Source organism: Carex rostrata, chromosome 17, assembly GCF_964058835.1.
Source record: "Carex rostrata chromosome 17, lpCarRost1.2, whole genome shotgun sequence".
Lineage (NCBI taxonomy): Eukaryota > Viridiplantae > Streptophyta > Magnoliopsida > Poales > Cyperaceae > Carex > Carex rostrata.
In genome coordinates this window covers 2,424,585-2,444,054 of record NC_135934.1, presented here as the reverse complement: position 1 = coordinate 2,444,054, position 19,470 = coordinate 2,424,585, and the positions used below count along the sequence as shown (strand labels likewise).

At 35.8% G+C, this 19,470-nt stretch overlaps 2 protein-coding genes and 1 long non-coding RNA gene across 4 annotated transcripts; all 3 read left to right on the top strand.

Annotated features, from left to right (window-relative positions):
* The first annotated feature begins 1,438 nt into the window (after positions 1-1,438).
* Positions 1,439-4,112, top strand: LOC144568449 (uncharacterized). 2 transcript variants are annotated; one of them, XR_013515663.1, is made up of 5 exons: positions 1,439-1,767; positions 1,889-2,046; positions 2,579-2,653; positions 2,842-2,966; positions 3,617-4,112. It is a non-coding gene; the product is annotated as an uncharacterized LOC144568449 (long non-coding RNA). The 2 variants fall into 2 exon arrangements; XR_013515662.1 differs by lacking the exon at positions 3,617-4,112 and having other exon boundaries at positions 2,842-3,402.
* Positions 4,113-8,182: 4,070 nt separating this feature from the next.
* On the top strand, positions 8,183-13,088 carry LOC144568234 (V-type proton ATPase subunit E-like). Its single transcript, XM_078318512.1, has 6 exons — positions 8,183-8,376; positions 8,940-9,040; positions 9,589-9,745; positions 9,948-10,144; positions 10,231-10,330; positions 12,767-13,088. Exons 1-6 carry the CDS (start codon positions 8,275-8,277, stop codon positions 12,800-12,802), a joined length of 693 nt encoding a protein of 230 aa, XP_078174638.1. The 5' UTR covers positions 8,183-8,274; the 3' UTR covers positions 12,803-13,088.
* A 1,647-nt stretch (positions 13,089-14,735) lies between these two features.
* On the top strand, positions 14,736-18,784 carry LOC144568764 (LIM domain protein). The gene is made up of 3 exons (XM_078319150.1): positions 14,736-16,793; positions 17,211-17,405; positions 18,140-18,784. The coding sequence occupies exons 1-3, from the start codon at positions 14,863-14,865 to the stop codon at positions 18,627-18,629; spliced, it is 2,616 nt and encodes an 871-aa protein (XP_078175276.1). The 5' UTR covers positions 14,736-14,862; the 3' UTR covers positions 18,630-18,784.
* The last annotated feature ends 686 nt before the right edge of the window (positions 18,785-19,470 follow it).

Here is a 19,470-nt window from a genome sequence, read left to right as displayed (position 1 = left end):
AGGACTTGGTCAGAATTTGGAGAAAAGAGAAATTGGAGTCAGTGCGGATCACTCATCCGCACTTACACCAGTGCGGACGCACTGAGGAGAAATTCAGAAAACAATCTAAGGCAAACAGAGGCCAGTGCGGGTCAGCCACCCGCACTCACCACCAGTGCGGACGCACTGAGCCTATAAAGTCTCAAAATCTCGAAATTTTGACGCGGTTTCGATTCACACTTGACTTACTTATTTAGAGAGGCATTAATTAAGCTTTAAACTTCTATTTTGTTAGCACGATTTTCGATTCTTGCTTTTAAATCATTTAAAGTTTATAGTAACGATTTCGTAACGTAACAAATAGATTATAGTTATGGTAGCAAATTCATCTATAGGTAGCATTTTTTATTAGAATAGTATAATTAATAAGACATCACATGTGTGTTTATGTGTGTGCTCTTTTAACATGCACTGCTCTAAATTGTGATACATCGTCTTAAATGTGTTCATAAAAGTTTCAAGTCTAGTAATTTAGATTCATATTTTGTTTTACTTTTTTCTTTCAGTTCTAAAACATGACATGACCAAGAAAGAACATGATAGTAGAAGGCACCGGTTACTGGTTAGGCAATTGCACAAAAAACTACAAATAAAGTCAGTAACATATGTTCATAGCATGTGATATACAAATAGATTAAGTTAGTGCATAATCTATTTAACACACAAAAAGTGAATAATGTTCAAGTTTAAGAAACTATTTCTAGACAAATTAAAGAAATAGTATTATCTAAAAATATATTATGTGATTGTCTCAGTGCATTATAGCATGCATGTCAGATTTATCTATTGCATAAATGTTGAGCAAATAAGAAAAATATCATGCTTTCAACAATTATAGTATGCAATTGGTACCATTATGCATAGTGAAAGTACCCATCAAATGACATGTATGAGTGTGTTGGAGATGAACAGTTAAGTCAGTTCTTGCATTGGTTCATTAAATAAATTGTTGGTAGTCTTTTGATCTCAGTACATATCTTGGGCAGTTCATTTATCATAAATATGTAGTACAATTTTATAGTAAATCATATAATTATATTATACAAAGCAAAGAGAAAAAAAAGTTAAATTTTTTCCCATTCCTCTTTTCAAACTGTGAGCATCATTAATATATTTTCATTACTGTTATTATAAATTTATCCCGCAATGCGTCAAAATAATATACTTATGTTTTCATATTTATTTCTGAGTGACAGGGGTTGACAAAAACACATAACACAACATATAACTCCTTACTAAAAGTCATTATCAATATACTAATTTTGGATGGGTGTTACTGTTCATTCTACAGTAACACCCCTACTCTGTTCCGTCGGATGTAAAATGGAGAGATCAGATTATTTTGAGCTGATGTCAGCTGACGTCATTTACAAAATTCATCTTACTCTCCCTCAGGAATTCGCCCGTGTCGCCAGGCGTCATCTTCTCCTCTTCTGCGCTGGCCACGTACTAATTCTCCCGCTACGTGTTTCTTCTCCGTGAGTCCATGACCTCTCCCCCTCCTCTTTGTTGCACATCTACTCCGTTGGAGATATCAGTTTCACCTTTCCCAGTTGTTCATCTCTTCCACCATTAAGTTTTCCCTTTCCCTTTTTTCTCCGTCGCTAATCTGCTCCCAGCCTCAAGCCATCGACGCTCCTCGCTTCTGCTGGCCTCAGCTTTCCCCCGTTGGACATGGAAAATTAATCCGAGCGAGCAACAATGCCTTCAGAACGCATGATTCCCAAGGTGAAATTTGTTCTCATTTTTTTTCTCCTGTTTTTGTCCATTATTCATCTCTTGCTTAGCTTTATTGGGCAAAAATAAGGTGGAAATTTGACCTCAATTTCCTCCTGTCACCGGCAAACAGTCGACGCATCCGACTCCACCCATCCGGCGGAATTCGGCTCTGGCGGCAGCGGAGGGGTAAGTACCGGAGGATCTCTACACCAGGCCAGGCATAGGTACAAGACAGCCGTTACCTCTCTTCGTGCCTCAATTAACTCTCTATGCGCCATCTCCTCTCAGGTATCGATCATTATTTTACGAACTATGTCTATGAGATCAATCTAGTAACAAGGTTTGGATGAAGATCCAACATTCATTTTCTTCATACGTAGTCCTTTGGGAGGCAACTCTTGCTTTATTCCTCACTTTGGTAGTTATTCTAGCATAATCCTCATAATTTTTACTAGAAAATACCCAAATCGACAGACTGAGTTAATATGTGATCTGTATGCTAAAAAACATTCCCTCAAACGCACAGAAAAGCCTATTATGCTCAATTTGACCTCAATTTGTGTTAATATAACCTATGTTCACAGCTGTTCTACACTCCACCTGTTTAATTAATCACAAAACAGGCTAATAATAACAATTAAAAACAATAGGAAGGTGTAGTGACTACGGTCTACGGAGGTGCATATTCCTGCACCTTGCTTTATTCATGAACTATTTGATTGAACTATTATTTGCATTTTTATAATAATTTGTGTTTGTGTGCATTACATTTCAAAAATGACAAGATTTGAAATTTTATTCAATTTGTTCGACGTTATAGTAAAACATACCAGTACCGAAGTCAGATCTGAGTGACATAGATAGGTTGGAAGCACATGCAGCTTCTCTGAGAAAGGTATTTCTTCGAAGATTCTCAAGAGTTGTCTTAAATTTCTACTGAATAAGCAACTTTATTTGATTTGTATATTTTTGGGTATCAATTTTTGGCATTTGAATGGAGACACAACATTTTTTATCGTCTTACTGACACTATTGCCTAATTGTATTTGAGACTTTCATCTCAGTTGTCTTGCTAACTTGCAGGAACTTGTCACTTAATGCCCGGAGATAGGAACTTCCAGGAAAAGTACTACAAAATCACCTGTACCTTAATGCCCGGAGATAGAGAAAGAGAGGCACATGATCCATCAGAGATGTAAGCCCTTATGGTAATATACCAATTACTTTATTAGTTGATTTGGGCGAATATGTGAAAATTTCGATAGATTTATCAGGTCTTTATATAGGTGGAATAAAGGGTATATTTGGTATTTTGTTATTACCCATGGTGTACTCCATATAAGGTATGTGTTGTACGTACTAAAGATCAGAACACTGGTACTATATGAATCTGGATTTCTGAAGGTAACTCAAATCTGACTTTCAATCTGCACGAATATTAGTTTACTAAATTGCCCCTGATAAAACTTCTTCCTATGAAGTAAAATAATTAGTTTACTAAAACATCCGATTAATTTTTACAATTTTGAAACATCTGGTTGATTAATAATGAGGTATATATGTGTATGATTCATTTTTAACACCATGTACAAGGCATCTTTGTAAAAGTTAAATTTCCTATATTATGAGGTGCATTTTCTAATTTCGCAGTTGAACTTGAATGTAAATTTTGATTTGCTCAAGGGAACAAATTCACCTATGCCATGTCAAAAAAAAAAGAGTTAAGTCTATTGACAAATTCTCCTATAAGTAACAAAATATTTTACTTTTACTTTTTTTCCTCTTTTGCTGTAGTTCTTTCTTAAGAGCCTCCAAATATTAATTATCTTATTTTATTTTACTTTCATTTTTATTTCAGATTATAAAAAATTTTGGTCATCCACCTCCAAAGGACTTCAAAGCAAAGCAATTCACAACCTAGGTCCACAGTAACACATACACTGTTTAGTTTTTGGTACCCAAGTGATGAACTCCACTTGCGATACCACTCATACCAGTCATTTATCTTTTCTCTATTTTTTGCATTTGTAAGCCTTACTAGTAGTACCAGTGAGTCTTGTACATACATTTGTGATTTCATTAATCTCACATTAGTTTGTTGAATCATTATTCCGTTGAAACTTCAAAAGATAATTACCTTCTCCAACTTCATTCCTGTGATAACTTCATTTCTGTGATAATGCAATTATAATATATTGCCTTTCCAAAACCAGCTGCATTGTTTCTTCAACAAATTCCCTCTTCTATTTTCATCCAAAACTTTCATTTCAATTTCTATATATACGTTACAAATTCGGAGGAAAAAATGTGCCTCCCCAATTCATCAAGATGCAGCAAAAGACAGTTGTGGCAACGCCGCAACCATGCATCTAGTTAGTACTAAGCTGAAATCATAGTTATTGTAGCTCTCAAGTACAACCAAAGGTCCCTATATATAACAACTGGCACTAGAGGCGCAAGGAGGCAACTATTAATTCCTAAAAAGTCATCGGAAAGGCCATGAACAAGGTAACACGTTCCTATACTAATTTTATACAACACCTTAAGTCAAAAATAAACACACAAGTAAATAGACAAAAAAGAAATGATGGCTGAAAAAAATATGATATAAAATTTCAAGTGCATGTCATTTCCGGATTTGGTCTATAATTTTTAGCATTATTCGACATTCCGGCTCGTTTCTATAATTTTTCACAATTTTGAAGAACATGAAAAATCTTGATAAACATTTGGATTTGTACCGTAAAATATTCTATCTGACATGGTACAGGAATTGAACTGCGATATATCGAACCTTTTCATAAGACGTAAATTTTTGGACGGAACCCTTTTGCTAATGGAAGGGAGGTATGCAAAACATGAAGCTAATTAAAAATAGTCATATACACTGTAAGGCACGCACATGCACATTTTCATATATTTTTATGAAACACACTTACACATTTTCTTAATTTTGCAACGGTGAAGATATATAGTAAGGCGAAAGACAAGAAAGAATAAATGCATTTTATTCACACAAAAAACCTTTCACGCATTTTGTTAATTGTATATAATATTTTGTTTAGTGTCTCGGTAAAGAGAACACTAAGTACAATTTGACAAAATAATTAATGTACATAAAATGTATTTGGTAGTAGCTAAATTAACAAAGGGATAACATGCTCTCACATAGCACTTATCCCTCCAAACAATGTTGATAGGCCAATAATTACTACTCGAAGACAAAACGATGTAATTAATTAATAATTGTAGCTGTACAGTTTTTGTCATGTTTGTCTCTCTTCAATACAAATTTCTAGCTGTATCATGTGTTGTTATATACAATCTTCTCATACATACTTTTTTCTTCTCTCAACAATTGCCATCGAAGCAAAGTGAGACTCACCTCTAATTTTCTATGAATTTCATACTACTGGTAAATCTAAAATTTCCCTAATAACTGTCTATATATCATGCATAAAACAATTTTTAACAATTTAACCATTCCAGTAAATTCAATATCTTGGTCTTATAATCTATCTTCAACCGACACTAGTTCTTGAGACGACGATTCATCATGAAAATTAATCTCAACCTTGTACACGTACAATTGGCTAACAATAAAAAAAGACAACGAAGTTTATGCAATTTAACCCAACAAAAAAGCATAATAATAATCAAGATGCGACTCATTGAGGTTGTTCGTTATCCACCCCTTGTGCCCCTTCCTTTTCGTCAAATCTGACACGGTCGATAATAAAATGTTTCTTAGAAAATTCCCTACACCCAAAGTAGCTCGTCATAGCATAAGACGTACCGAGACACTTCATTCCTTCGGGAGCTTGGTCGTACAAAAGCTCAAGTTTTGCGACTTCTAGAAAGGCATCGGCAAAACCCATCAGAAAATAAATTACGGCAAAAGAATGAAAATGGTTAATGGTACTTTACCGCCGCTTTGTGCCACACCATGCTCTCGCGCCACGCTGAGTCGGTAATGCTCTGTTAGAGACGCAATTGCCATGATGAGAATGTGAATTATTAGACCAATTAATGCCCATTCTTTGGAGGAGTGTAATGCCTCTTGGATTTTTGGTGAACTTTCGGGTGACGGGTACAAAGATGCAGTCATACAAAAAAACCGAGACAAGCATTGAGAAGGTGACGAAGCCCTGGAGACTGGCTGCCGGGACCTGGAAGTGGGGCCCGATGTGTCAATTTAGAGTTGTTCCCTGTTTGACGAAAAGATCTAGTGTTGATTTGAGCAACCATAATGCTTGGCACAAAGGTGACCAAAAGAACTGGAAGCATTTTGAGCATTGTTTTTGTTTCTTCTACTTGAGTCACTGTGCAAAGGGTCCATGGAGTAACCAGGTCTTGATTTTTTACCGCAGCTTTGTTGAGAAACTTGAATTTTAAATTTAAATGATCAAATTTTAAACGAGTATTCATAAATTAAATTAGACTTTTGGAATGAAAATTTGAACTATGTATTTTTAACTTTTAGAGTTTTAGCTTTTTGTATAATTATATTATATTATATAATTGTACAAAAACCTAAGTTATATATAATTATACGTAATTATATTATATATACATATACATATATTATATTATACATATGTTAATTAAATTTATGCAATTTAAAGTAATTGATTTAAGCAATATTGTTTTAAAATAATTAGTAATTTTGATTTATATTTAAAGTAATTGATTTAGGAATTGATTTAAGCAATATTATTTTAAAATAATTAGTAATTTTAATTTATATTTTATATTTTATTATAACAAGAATTATTGAGTTCAAATATACAACCATGTCAAATGAATTTTAGTTTAAATGAATTTGGATTTATAATTTATTGGTTTACAAAGAAAAAAAAAACCCGCCTACCCGTGAACCCGGACCGCCCTACTCGTGAACCCGGACCGCCCGGCCCCAGAACCCGAGACAGGTACGGGTATGAAACGGGTAGAGTAGAGTTTTTGAAAAAAAAATCCATCTACCCATACCCGTTCTACCCGAGTACCCGTTGTACCCGTACCCGTTCTACCCGTTGCTCGCCACGGGTTTACCCGTACCTGGCCCGAGATACCCGGGAGCAAAGCACTACCTACAGTACTTGATACTTGCATGGCGGTAAGCTCTTTCAGCATCCTCAAAAAGCAAAAAGTAACATAATTCACAAATATATTAAAACCATGAGTTCTTTTACGTACATTAGTACCCAAAAATGATTCAAAATAAGAACCTTTCATTCCTCTTGAATGATAAAACTTATTCTCAAGCCAAAATTTATTTCCAGTAGTCAGTAGTCACACATATATTAAAGTTATCAAATGCGTTGGAATTTGTTGCTTAGAATCCGTTAGCATGAAGATAGTTCACTGAAGTACTATTGTTTCATATAATTATTGAATGACACCCAATAGCAGTAATGCTTCCAAATTCGGTCAATTTGAGAGCACTCAGAATAGTCGAGTCAGATAAATTTAACTGTTAAGTTGAACCAGTTAAATTTAACTGTATAGTGAAGTATACAGGTATCTAATAGAATGAGATAAGGATGGTTTATTTCAATCTGCTACAAATTTCAAAGACATCTAATTGTGCATAAAATAGTTTGACCGGAGTTTCCTCAAGTGAAGATACTAGCTTGAAACTTTTTTTAAAGAAAATTAAATAAGTGCATATACTTTTACAAAGGAGCTCTATTATTGGTATATTGATTTGAGTGAGAGGGAAATGAGACCATTGATAGCTAGTTCAGAGGGAACTAATCCTAGTGTAGCATGTTGATGCACAAAGATCAAATTAGACAGACCGGATACTGCAGAGCGGGGTCAACTCGGAATTCGTATCCTCTGAGATATCTCATATTTTGCTCGACTTTCTGGTAAATCCCAACCGGTCAAATACGTTCTGCACGAATCTCAAAGCTCTAATAATATTTGCGCGACTTTCTGGTAAATCCCAACCGGTTAAATACGTTCTGCACGAATCTCAAAGCTCTAATAATACTGGCCTCCTGCGCTATCCCTGAATAGGCACCAGACACTTCGGTCACGCAAAATATGAGATATCTGCACTCGTCAACTCGTCGTCTTTCCCGAAATCGTATCCTCCGCATTAACTCGTCGTCTTTTGAGTTAATGCACGACGTCTATCCGATCTGTCTTAAGATTCGTGGAGACTAGATTAGCACTAATATTAAAGAGATCTTATGTTATAGGAAGGATCTGAATTGCTCCGTTTAAAATCAGACGGTTGAGATAAGATTCCATTTTGAGTTAATGAAGAGGATACGCATTCGTTCTTCCCTGGGCTGCACCTCAAATAGATTAAATGACCCCATTTGTCAGTGGAAGTGAGCGCATGTCTAACGGTGAACCAAGTCTACCGATCTTCGGCCGCGATAGACCCGGTGTAATAAAACCTGTGTCGCTGTATTCGTGGAATACGACTCTCTCCTCTCAACTATTCCTTGTCCGATCTTATTTCATAGTTTGCGCGAAGAGATCCCAACCGCCGATCCGAAGATGAACGACGCAGATGTCTCCAAGCAGATCACGCAGATGGTGGCCTTCATCCGCCAGGAGGCCGAGGAGAAGGCTAGCGAGATCTCCGTCTCCGCCGAAGAGGTAATCCATTGCAATTTCACATAATTTGCGGGTCCAGATGCAATCCTCGTTTTGGGTTTCAATTTTTAGAAGTTTAGTAATGTAGAATTAGATGATATGATCATGATTTAGAATGTAAGATTTGCGACTGGGGACATTGGTGTAGAAATTGACTTTAAATTTGTTGCTCATTTGATTTTGGCCTGTATATTTTTTATTTGGTTTCAGATCAATTTTTTAATATCTGCTCAAACCATTGTATATTATTCCTAGGCATATCAATTGAGTTACATAATTTAATATCCCTTTGTTAGATCGATCTCACAATGGTGATGTTACTCAAACTAGTTCAAGCTCTCTGATGGAGACTTATACCTTAACTTTGTTGGTTGTTTAGGGATCTTACTTCTTTTTTTCTTCAGGTTTATTGGGGTGTTTTTGAAATTTTGTCGGGTATGTTTGAAAGGCATCCTAAGTTTATCCAGTGGTCACATTTGCATTCATTAATTTTTAAAAGTTGGGATTTTGCATTGTTTTCTGTTTGTGGATTGTCAACTATGTTGTTGTCTATTTGTCTGTATCAGGAATTCAACATAGAGAAACTACAACTGTTTGAAGGTGAGAAGAAAAAGATAAGGCAAGAGTATGAAAAGAAAGAGAAACAAGTCGAAATTAGAAAGAAAATGTAAATTCCTTTCTTGCATATATTACAGATTCTGCACTTATATTCACATATTTTTGCTGCCTTGTTGATTATAGCATAAAACGTACCAGAAGAAAAAAAAAATAGCAATGGTAAATTCTCGTTGGGCCTTTTCCCAAGTAAGAAAGCACTCAATTTTCTTTATGGTGCCGTAATGATAAAATCCCATTTGTAAAGACAAGGTTAGGTCAATTCTAAAATAACCTAATTGCCATTTGGATATGGTATTAATTCAAGCTACTATAAGTAACATTGTTGACAAAAGAGTAAAGTATTTTGCTTTGAACAAAAGCCTGTTATTTGAACCATTTTTTATGGCAGTCTATGGACATCAAAAGTCAACAATGTTGGGTTTAATCGGCAAACAAAACTCAATTTTATCTTACATCAAGTAAAAATTGATCAGTGAGCAATCAATATCTAAAATGGCCTTTCCAAGGATAAAAAATGGTTCTAATTTTTGCTTGCTTCAAAAAAAAAAAAGGTTCTAACATTTGAGTTCTTCTCTTTTGCTTCTTGTTTAATATTAGAGAGTACTCTATGCAACTGAATGCATCAAGAATTACGGTGCTTCAGGCACAGGACGATTTGGTTACTTCTATGAGGGAAGCAGCAGGAAAAGAGCTCCTTCTCATCAGTGGGAACCAAGCCGCGTACAAGAAGCTTCTGAAAGAGTTGATTATTCAGGTTTGCATGTCTTCCTTTTCCTTCTATAATTTAATTTAATTCTTTTATTTGTGTTGTCATAGACACAGACTATGCTTTGGGTCCCACGATGAATAATCAAGGAACAGGAATACAAGTACATCAGAGAGATGAGTTTAGTAAAATAAGGGAAAATCGTAATACTGAAGAGTCCCCATTTGTTAACATTTATTTTACTTTCCAGAGCTTGCTTCGGCTGAAGGAGCCTGCAGTACTTCTTAGGTGCCGAAAAGACGATTATGCCCTTGTGGATTCTGTTCTTGATTCAGCCAAGAAGGAATATGCTACAAAGGCATCTGTTTTCCCACCCGAGATTGTGATTGACACTAACGTCTTTCTCCCAGCAGCTCCTAGCAGTTTTCAAGAACATGGTCTCTTCTGGTAGGGCTTTGTTTTCTTTTTGTTTTAATCTCTTTTTTTTGCAGTAGAAAAGAAATAGTTAACTGATTGAGTAAATGTAATAACAGCTCGGGTGGGGTGGTGTTGGCCTCCAAAGATGGGAAGATTGTTTGTGAGAACACACTTGATGCAAGGCTTGATGTTGTCTTCAGAAAGAAGCTTCCTGAGGTGCACTTCTTTTACATATTTTATCCCCACTCAAGTAGTCTAGAATTTTTGGGAGCAAGCATCATGTCTTCCAAATGGAACATGACATAGTGCCATATTCACAAATAACAACTGCTCTCTCTTTTGAAGTAGTATGCAATACCTACTAGTTAATTTCATGAAAAGAAGAAAAATATTTACAAATACTTGATGCATCAGTATGATGTAATGTTGAAACCCAGGATTACGTCTAATTACAATGTCGACCCCATGTTTCCCTATCCCTATGTTTGTTCCCTTCCAGCAGCATTGGCAGAGATGCACGACCATGGAATATTCTATACTTTTGTTCCTTCTATATGTTCCATATCACAGCGATGAATAAGATGTCCTAGTTACCTGCCAATTTTGGGAAAATTCCTCAGTTGGTGTACCAGAATGTGTGAGGTCCTAGGAGAATGATTGGGGAGTTTGGTCAGGTCTAAGTTGTTGTCAGATATTAGATGCCCTGGGATGAGATGAACAGGTTGTTTGTGTCTTCTATGATTGGATGGTTACATCCTACACTGATCCTGTCCAGATGGCCAATCCCTGCCTAACCAGATTAGTTAGGAGTTTTCCTTGTAGCATGATCCAAATAACACCAAATATTAATAGTTAGGCTAGTTTAAGCACTGAGGCCATGTTTGGTTGTGGAGTAAGAGGTGGAGTAAACCCCTTGCTCCACGCTTAAGGAGCCAAACGAGGAGTAACATAGGCGGTTTAAGATGGAGTAAGATTTGAGCTAAACCGGAGTAACTTACACCACCTAGAGAGGTGGTTTAGCTTACTCCACCAAACATGATTAACTTACTCCGGTTTAGCTTGGAGTAAGAAATTTAATCCGGTTTAACTTTACTCCACAACCAAACATGACCTGAGTGAATGATTGGTTGTGGAGTAAAGTTACTTAGGATTAAATTCCCTACTCCAATGTTAAAGTGGATTATGTTAATCATGTTTGGTGGAGTAATTGTGGAGTAACTGTGAAGAGAGAGAAAATTGAAAGATGAATGTTACTCTGACGGTGGAGATCCACAGATAGAGTAACTGTGGAGTAACTTACTCCGGATTAACTCAATGTTACTCCATCTTATTACTTCTTGTTTGGCAACTTAAAGGTGGAGTAAGGGGTTTACGCCACCCTTACTCCACAACCATACATGCACTCATGAATGAGTAACGTGCCTTTGATTATTTTCCGTCATACTTGGTCAGATCTCTTACAAGTTGTTCAGCAAGGATAGAATAAGGAATAAGTAATACAGAAATTTTCATATCTCCGTTTGGCAAAGTAGAATAGATCCTATTCCAAATTGGCGGAATATCTAGTTCTAAACCCATTATTTCTATAGAATTAAGATATTTCATAACCCACCCACCCCCCTCCAAATGGAATATCTTATTCCATCCAGATGGAAAAGAGATGGATCTAATTACAAAAATTTCCTTTCTATTCCACCTTTTCTATTCCATAATACATCCCACTCTATTCCTAATGGTGGTGTTTGGCTAGAGTGGAATTCTCCCTTATTTCAATCATGATAGTAACAGTGGAACAGATCTAATTATTCCATCTGGTTGCTTTATTCTGATCGAGTACCAGCTGAGTCTCTTTTCTTCCAGCCATCATTTCTATGGAATAGATATTCTATCCCCCCCTATGGAATATCTAATTCCATCTGTTTGGACTAGAAAGGGGCCTAAATGATAGAATGAAAGGGTCTACTAGCAAAATTTCATCTTTAGTTCATCATCAGTCAGTAACCACTAAAGCATAAAAGCTGTCACGCAGGCCTCATAAGATAAGTGAGCATGCAGACCCAACAAAACCACACAAAACACAAAGCCACCCAGATCCCAGATAGTTATAACAAACACAAACAACAAATACATACACAGTAACAATTAATAAGCCACTGTAGCTATCTCCGTCAGATTGGTATCATCACTTGATCCACCCTGGCTAGGCCACCAAACTTGCAACCTGTCCAGAATAGAAATAACGATACACAACTTGTGTAAGTATATTGAATTATTGATGTACAAAATTTATGTAGAAGAGAGTTTGCTCAATTTTACAGGAAAAGCAGGAATATTTGCCTTAGTTACCATGACCTAATTTTCACTATATATTACCAAACCTTCATAAAAAAATATTGTTATACATAAAATTTTAAATGAACCGTAATGTATATTATATGAGATGTTTTCTGTACTATTTTATTAGTATTGCAGCAGATACGTACTAGTTTAAGCAGAGATTCCTTTACTATCACACTACCACAAGGTTGGCTGGTATTTGAAAATTGTTGTGGGTCATTTGTAAATACAATAATTATTGGTAAACTTCGCAGGAAAAAGAGCCCTTGAATTTCTGTGAAAAAAGAAAGATTAAATTCTATAATTTCTTTGCAGATCCGTAGAAGGTTGTTCAGTCAGGTTGTGGATTGATGAAGACACTTGGGCAGTCAAAACACTGCAACTTTTGTTTTATTTGGTTTCTTGTTTCTGAGTACCTGAAAGTATATGAACATGCGTGATATTCTTGTTTATTTGTTTCTATCTTCTGTTGTTCGTAAGCTTATTCTTTTTGACAGAATAATCCTGCTTGTTCAGTACATTTCTGATGCTTAGCAGGATGGATATACTTGTTTCCTTTTACAGTCGTCAATAATTGCAATTTGGAATCGAGAAAACATGTGGAGGTCTTTTTTGTGTTAATATAGTAAACTTATCCACCCCTCTTTTAACTCCTTTTTCTGTTTGCATAGTTAGTGATCTGATTCCCTTTCTCTCTATTATAGATTTGCATGCTTGTACTCCCATTTGTATAGATGTTTTATGTTTTAGGTATCAAGTTATATCCAGCATAAATATTTATAAACAAAATAGTTTAAAAATAAAAAAACAGTCATGCTTACAGAGTCTCCCCCAAAAGAAACGCCTATCAGAATCTCCACTGGAAATTCATTGCAATATATTAACGAAATTATGAATGATACCTTTACAAAGAGGAGCAATATTCTTAGTTTGAAAAAAGAAATGATAACTGAGAATAAGTGAACAAGATATTCTTATAACCATGTGCGAGGATAATGAGATTTTACTTAGTTTCTTACACAATCGAGGCAAGTCGCCGAAATACGAACTTAATTATTATACATATAATTTTGTATACAAGATTAACATTTCGAAATTTATACGGCAGACATATTTAAGTAAAATTTGAATATCTTTGGAAATGTTTTCCTTAGCAAAGAAAACACAAAATATACCGATGACTACTCATGTGAGTTCCTTTTTTTTTTCCAACGAAAGCGCATTACTTCTGATTCCATTCCAACCATAAATTTTTTTTTTTATTTATTTTATTTTTTTGCAAAAACATCAACGATCGCCAACTTCTAGAGAATATTTTTTTGTTCACACCCGTGTTGTAAAAAAGGGCCTCAATAGTTGTCCGTTTAATTGTTAATGGGTGTCAAACCATTACGAATACACTAATTGAAGTCCAGTTAGTAGATTTTTTTTTCTATTAATCAACTGATTATTTATTATTATTCTTTTTTTCTATTTAATTGTTTGTTTATTTTTGCTTATTCCACTAAATATTTATTTTCACATTTTTTTTTTTTTGTGACTGCGTGTGATAATAAGTTTCATAAATCATATATTGTAGTTTTATTTGTTCTTGGATATACATTCAATATTTTTTATATGTTTTTTCTTCTTATTTTGAAATTGATTAATTCTTCTATTATTTATATATCATATTTATTTTTTACTTACAAACATAATTTTTTAAATTAGTGTGTAATTTTTTGCAAAAGATATCCTCTTTACAGACAGAATTTGAATTCCCTAAATTATGATATAATATTTTAACTTTTTTATTTATTTTAAGAACACCACACAAGCACCGATTTAGTCCTCGTCTCATGATTTCTCTAATTTACATCCGTATCCTCTCAGGTACCTGACTCAAGCAAATTGAAACTGACGGGCCAGATTAATCCTATCCGGATCAGACTAAATCCGATACCTGTGGAGATTGTAGGGGTCAGTTTTGTGATTCGTGCCAGGCTAAAAGAACCATCCGATTGTAACTGTGCTCAGATGTTAATAAATGGTCAATCGGCAATCGCGCATTTTTCCGAATTCGTATCCTCTGCGTTAACTCAAAAGGGAATCTTTTGAGTTAATGAATATTGACCATACGATCTGTTTTAAGATTCGTGTGGACTAGATCCACACTAATATTAAAGGACTCCTAATATCATAAGCAGCGGTCGGATTGACTCCGTTTAAAATCAGACGTTTGAGATCTATTAACTCAAAAGATTCCTTTTTAAGTTAATGCAGACGATACGCATTCTTCTTCTTCTTTTTTCCGGAGCCTGTTTTCCCGCCCAAATTTCGAAGAACAAGAAAACCCCACTGGCCACTGCGCTCCATCCAATTCTTCGTTTACACACTGAGCCTCGCGCCTCTCATCTCTCTCGCTCTCTCTAATGGATCCACTTCACCCAAAGACACAACGTGTGGTCTTGCTTATCGACCTCGAACCCCTCTTCTCCCCTCAGAATCCCAAATCCTACTTCACCCCAATCCTCTCTTCAATCCACCGCATCCTCTCCTCTCCACAACTCGTCTCTTCTCTCTCCGCACTCAAGTTCTTCTTCTCCAGCTTATCTCCGATCTCCTCAAGTTCAAAAACTCACCAAATCCTCGGCAAATGCCCCAATTCCCTCTCCTTTAATCACCACTCCCAAACCCTAATTACACTCTCAGAAACCCTAGAATTGATATCGTTGATCCCGGATCTGGGGACTTCTCGCATCAATGGAAGCTCTAAGGCGTGTCTGCTTGCCAAATCGCTTCTCCAGCTAGAGAATGAGTACGCGTGGGAGGCTAAGAGACACGCTGAAACTGATCAGGGATTGCTCAGATTTGCGTCGAATTTGATAATATTGTTCTCGCCAGTGTTGCAAGATGCAAATCTTTTGGCTCAATTTGTGGATCTGGAGGCTACTGTGGATGGATCAGTTCGTTTTTATGAATTTGCTGAGAAATTCTTGCAAATCTTTTACCCCGTAAAGGAGAGGCTGGATTCAAGGGATATTACTCTCTGCTGGGTTAAAGTCGACTTTGAGATTGAATCTGACAATGAGATGACCGGCTCAAATTGGGTTGAAGCAGTTTTCAAGGAGCAGCATTGGAGTTTTTCTTCTACTGATACAATAGTTCTGGGTTCTTCTATAATCCCAGTGGGTCTTATTTTTCCATTCATTGGGTGTTCAATTGGGCATATGCATGGAAGAAATAGCACAAGTGCACCAATGGAGTTGATTTTGGAGATTTCTGATGTGAAAGGGAAACCCTTGGAGTGCAAAAGCTGCGAAATTGATGCACTCCATATGCAAATTATTGATCAAAGGTCACTTCAAATGAGCCCATCCTTCCAAAATTTTGGCCGTGAAATCACTAAAATTTGTGTTAAAGGAGTTAAAAGAATTGGGGACACTGAGAAGGTTCTGAAAAATGCATCATCTATGGTTATAATTCATGGGTTTTCGAGCAAAGCTGGAGAAAGCACGCAAAATGGATCTGAGGTGTTCTTTCCTGACAAAATCCTCGAGCACTTGTGCATCGAAAAAGGAGAACTGGTACGAGAAATGCCCATTTGGCAACTGTTCCTTTCTTTCCTATACAGTAGAAGCTATTCAGCCATGGTTTCAATACCAGATAGCAATGGTACTTGTTTCGAAGGTGTTCTTATACCATTCACAATTAACCACGGATTACTGTATGTATTAGAAAAGGGTTTTCTTGAAAAAGAGAAATGCAGATGTGATTTGTCAGAAATTAAAGGTGAAAAAAGGAAGAGAAAACAGGTAGTAGAGCATTTACTGGAATCCCAGGATTTTATCTCTTTTCGGGAAATTGCATTGTCTTATTCTGAGGCTGGTGTTTTTGGAGACATCTGTGATCTCTATTTTCGCAAGTTCTCATCAAAATGGAAGAAGTTGAAGTTTTTTAAGTGTTGGGTCAGTCAAATGAGAGAATCTTGTACTGGTAGATGCAATTTAATGTCCAAAGAGAGAGAGATTGAGGCAGAAGCAGAAAATCAATCTCAAGTGGCTCCTTTTGAAGATAAAATGGACACAAACGAGGAGGGGGTATCACCATTTTCTAGTGTAGAAGAGGCAGAGACTTTCCTTGGTAGCTTAGAACAGAAAATTGAGAAGGATCTATTGCTTGAGGATGGCAATTTAAGGATTTCAGTTGAGAGCTTTGTTCATTTGATGATAGAAGCTGTTTCTAAAAAAGTGGGAGGTGGAGGTGTTGGTCCGGAGGTTGCAAACCTAATTTTGAAGAAACCAAAGAACCTGCTTGCAAAGTACAAAGGAAGTAGCTACAACACAAATTACAAGCTTAAAGAGTATCCTTTCTTCTTTTCTGATATCATTATTTTGATTTGGCCATAGTGCATTTATAGGAAATAGAGTAGTTCACTTGCATTGAAAGGCAAGAAATTTGCCCTTTGCTCTACTACCTTTTTTTTCATATGTTCCAAGTAAATTAAAATCAAAGCTACCTTAACCTTTACTCTATTAGAATTATCTTCATTTGTTAGGTGTAATTTTGTCGTCTTGCTTGCTTGAACTCAGTTTTGACCAAAAATGAGTTTGTGGGTGTTAATTGCAAATATTAATTGTTCTGGTGTCCGACTTTGTTGAATTATGGCCATATACAAGAGTTGCTCACTGAAGAAATCATATCTATTGCTCTCTACATTATTTTAAATTTGCCTTTTCATTTAGTAATTCTCTTAGTAGTATTCCTTTACATAATACAGACATGAGGTACAGATCTTGTTCAGGATGGAGATACTGAATTCAGTGGCTGCCTCACAAATTGAAGAAACCAGAAAGCAAAGGATGATAAGGGAGATTTGTCTGCTTTTACAATTCATAGATTTGAATTTACAAACCAATTCTTCTAGTGTGGCTACTTCTATACTTGATTTTTCCGAAAGGACCATCAAATCTAGGTATATTCTGTTTTTGACAAATTTAGAAAATAAAAGTTCTTGTTATAAAAGAGCTCGCAAATGGGGTCATGTCAGGTTCAGGCTACAACTTTATCCCTTTAGGCCAGTAAATAAAGGATTATTGTATTTATTATATTCCTCCCGCTTATCATCTTTTGCAAAGTACATGTATATGTGTTGATCAGGTCCCGACCTAGAAGCAACCCGAGCCTAGTAGACCAGCTACCTAGTTGGACCAGATATGTTTTGAATCAGGTCCAGACCTAGAAGCACCAGAGCCTAGTAGACCAGCAACCTAGTTGGGTCGGATATGTATTGGATCAGGTCCAGACCAAGAAGCACCGGAGCCCTAGTAGACCAGTTACCTTTCGGGCCGGATCAGGATTGATAACTTATTATCTTATCTTTCTATTGGCTAGTCAATATATAGTATAGCTTGTTATTTTTTCCAAAATAAACTGAAAACAAGATTGAGTGGGTCAATTATTGTTGTAGGTGCATTCTATAAGGGTTAAAAATAAAATTCTAATTTTTCAAAGATAATTTATTGCAATATTAATGAAGGCTAATTAGTACTGCAGACTATTTCAAATTGATTCCACAAAAGATGGGTTTATTTTGAGAACACTGGAAATCTAATGCTGAGTTGTGTTTACTCAAATATACAGATTTCATGTAGATTTTTATTTTATCAATCAGCTATTCATGTATGTCCTTATTATTCTGTTTTACAGGTACGGCCACTCAGTACCAGATATAGTTCAACAAATATACAGCCAGATGGAGTTTGACATGTCAGAACAACATGGAGAATTTTATTCTTCCAATAACACTGATCCAGACAACACAAGTGAACCAAAAATTGAAGAATTGTCAATCGGCGAACAAATCATGGAGGAGAAAAAAGTGAAAGCCAGAGAGAGTATAGACCGGCAACGGCGCTTCAAATCCTTCACGAGTTGGATGCCAGATTTGCACAGGGTTTGGGCCCTTAAACAACCCAAATTTGAGGGAAATGGGCTCGATCTGAGGCCTCCAAACTCATCTCGGAGAAAAAGAAGACGGGTTCCGGCTAATTTTGTGGTGTGTGAGACACCCATGACTGGTACAAAAGAGACAACAAGTGGTACGAAGACACCAAATAGGTCTCTTAGCAAGGCTTTGTTTCATGATGAATTTGATGTTGTTCGGGCTTCGCCATCTACTGATTCTACTTACCAATAACAATTGTAAGTAGGACTTAATTGCATTTTAATTTACCGCAGACCCCTGATAAATTGTTGGTAGGACTTAATTGCATTTATTTATTTGTGTCGGGAGTTAACGACATATTTCACCAATTCTGTTCTTATCTTAAAATTGTTACTAATTCAGCACTGATATCATAATCAACTATTTACTAATAGCAGAATTCCCTTTAAATACTAATCACTTCCATCATCTTTTTTTTTTTTTTTTTTTTTGTGGTTTTACCTTTATTTTTTGTTTCACAAGCGATAAAATAATTTGTGTGCAAACTTCTTTTTTCTCTGAAATACAAATTATATATAATCGTTGAAACTGAAATATTCTTTACCAAGACCCAGCAATATTATTGAAAAATAAATTACAGATGTATTCTTTGTCATAAAAATTCTGATCTGAAAATCGATTAATAATTAACCAAGTTATTTAAAAGTTTGGCTGTTAAATTTTTATCCTCTTTTAATTGCTGGACGAACAATATTAAATTGCATCGACCTGAATAAAAAAAATCTAGGGGGAATTTCACGTATACCCCTCAAAAACTTCAAAATTACGTATTTCCCCCTCTAAAGTTCAAAAACTCACATATTTACCCATTTCATTGTCTTTTATATTAAAACTCATTCTAAATATATAAAATACCTATTCTACCCTTCATTAAAAGTATAAAATGCCCCATCGAACTCAAATTTGAATCTGAAGGGTTTCTCTACCGTCAGATCCGCACGTATTGCAATAAGATTATTGTGTTCGCTTCAAGATTCGTGCTAATCTAGCCCACACGAATCTCAAAGTAATTTTGATCTGTGTACATTGCATC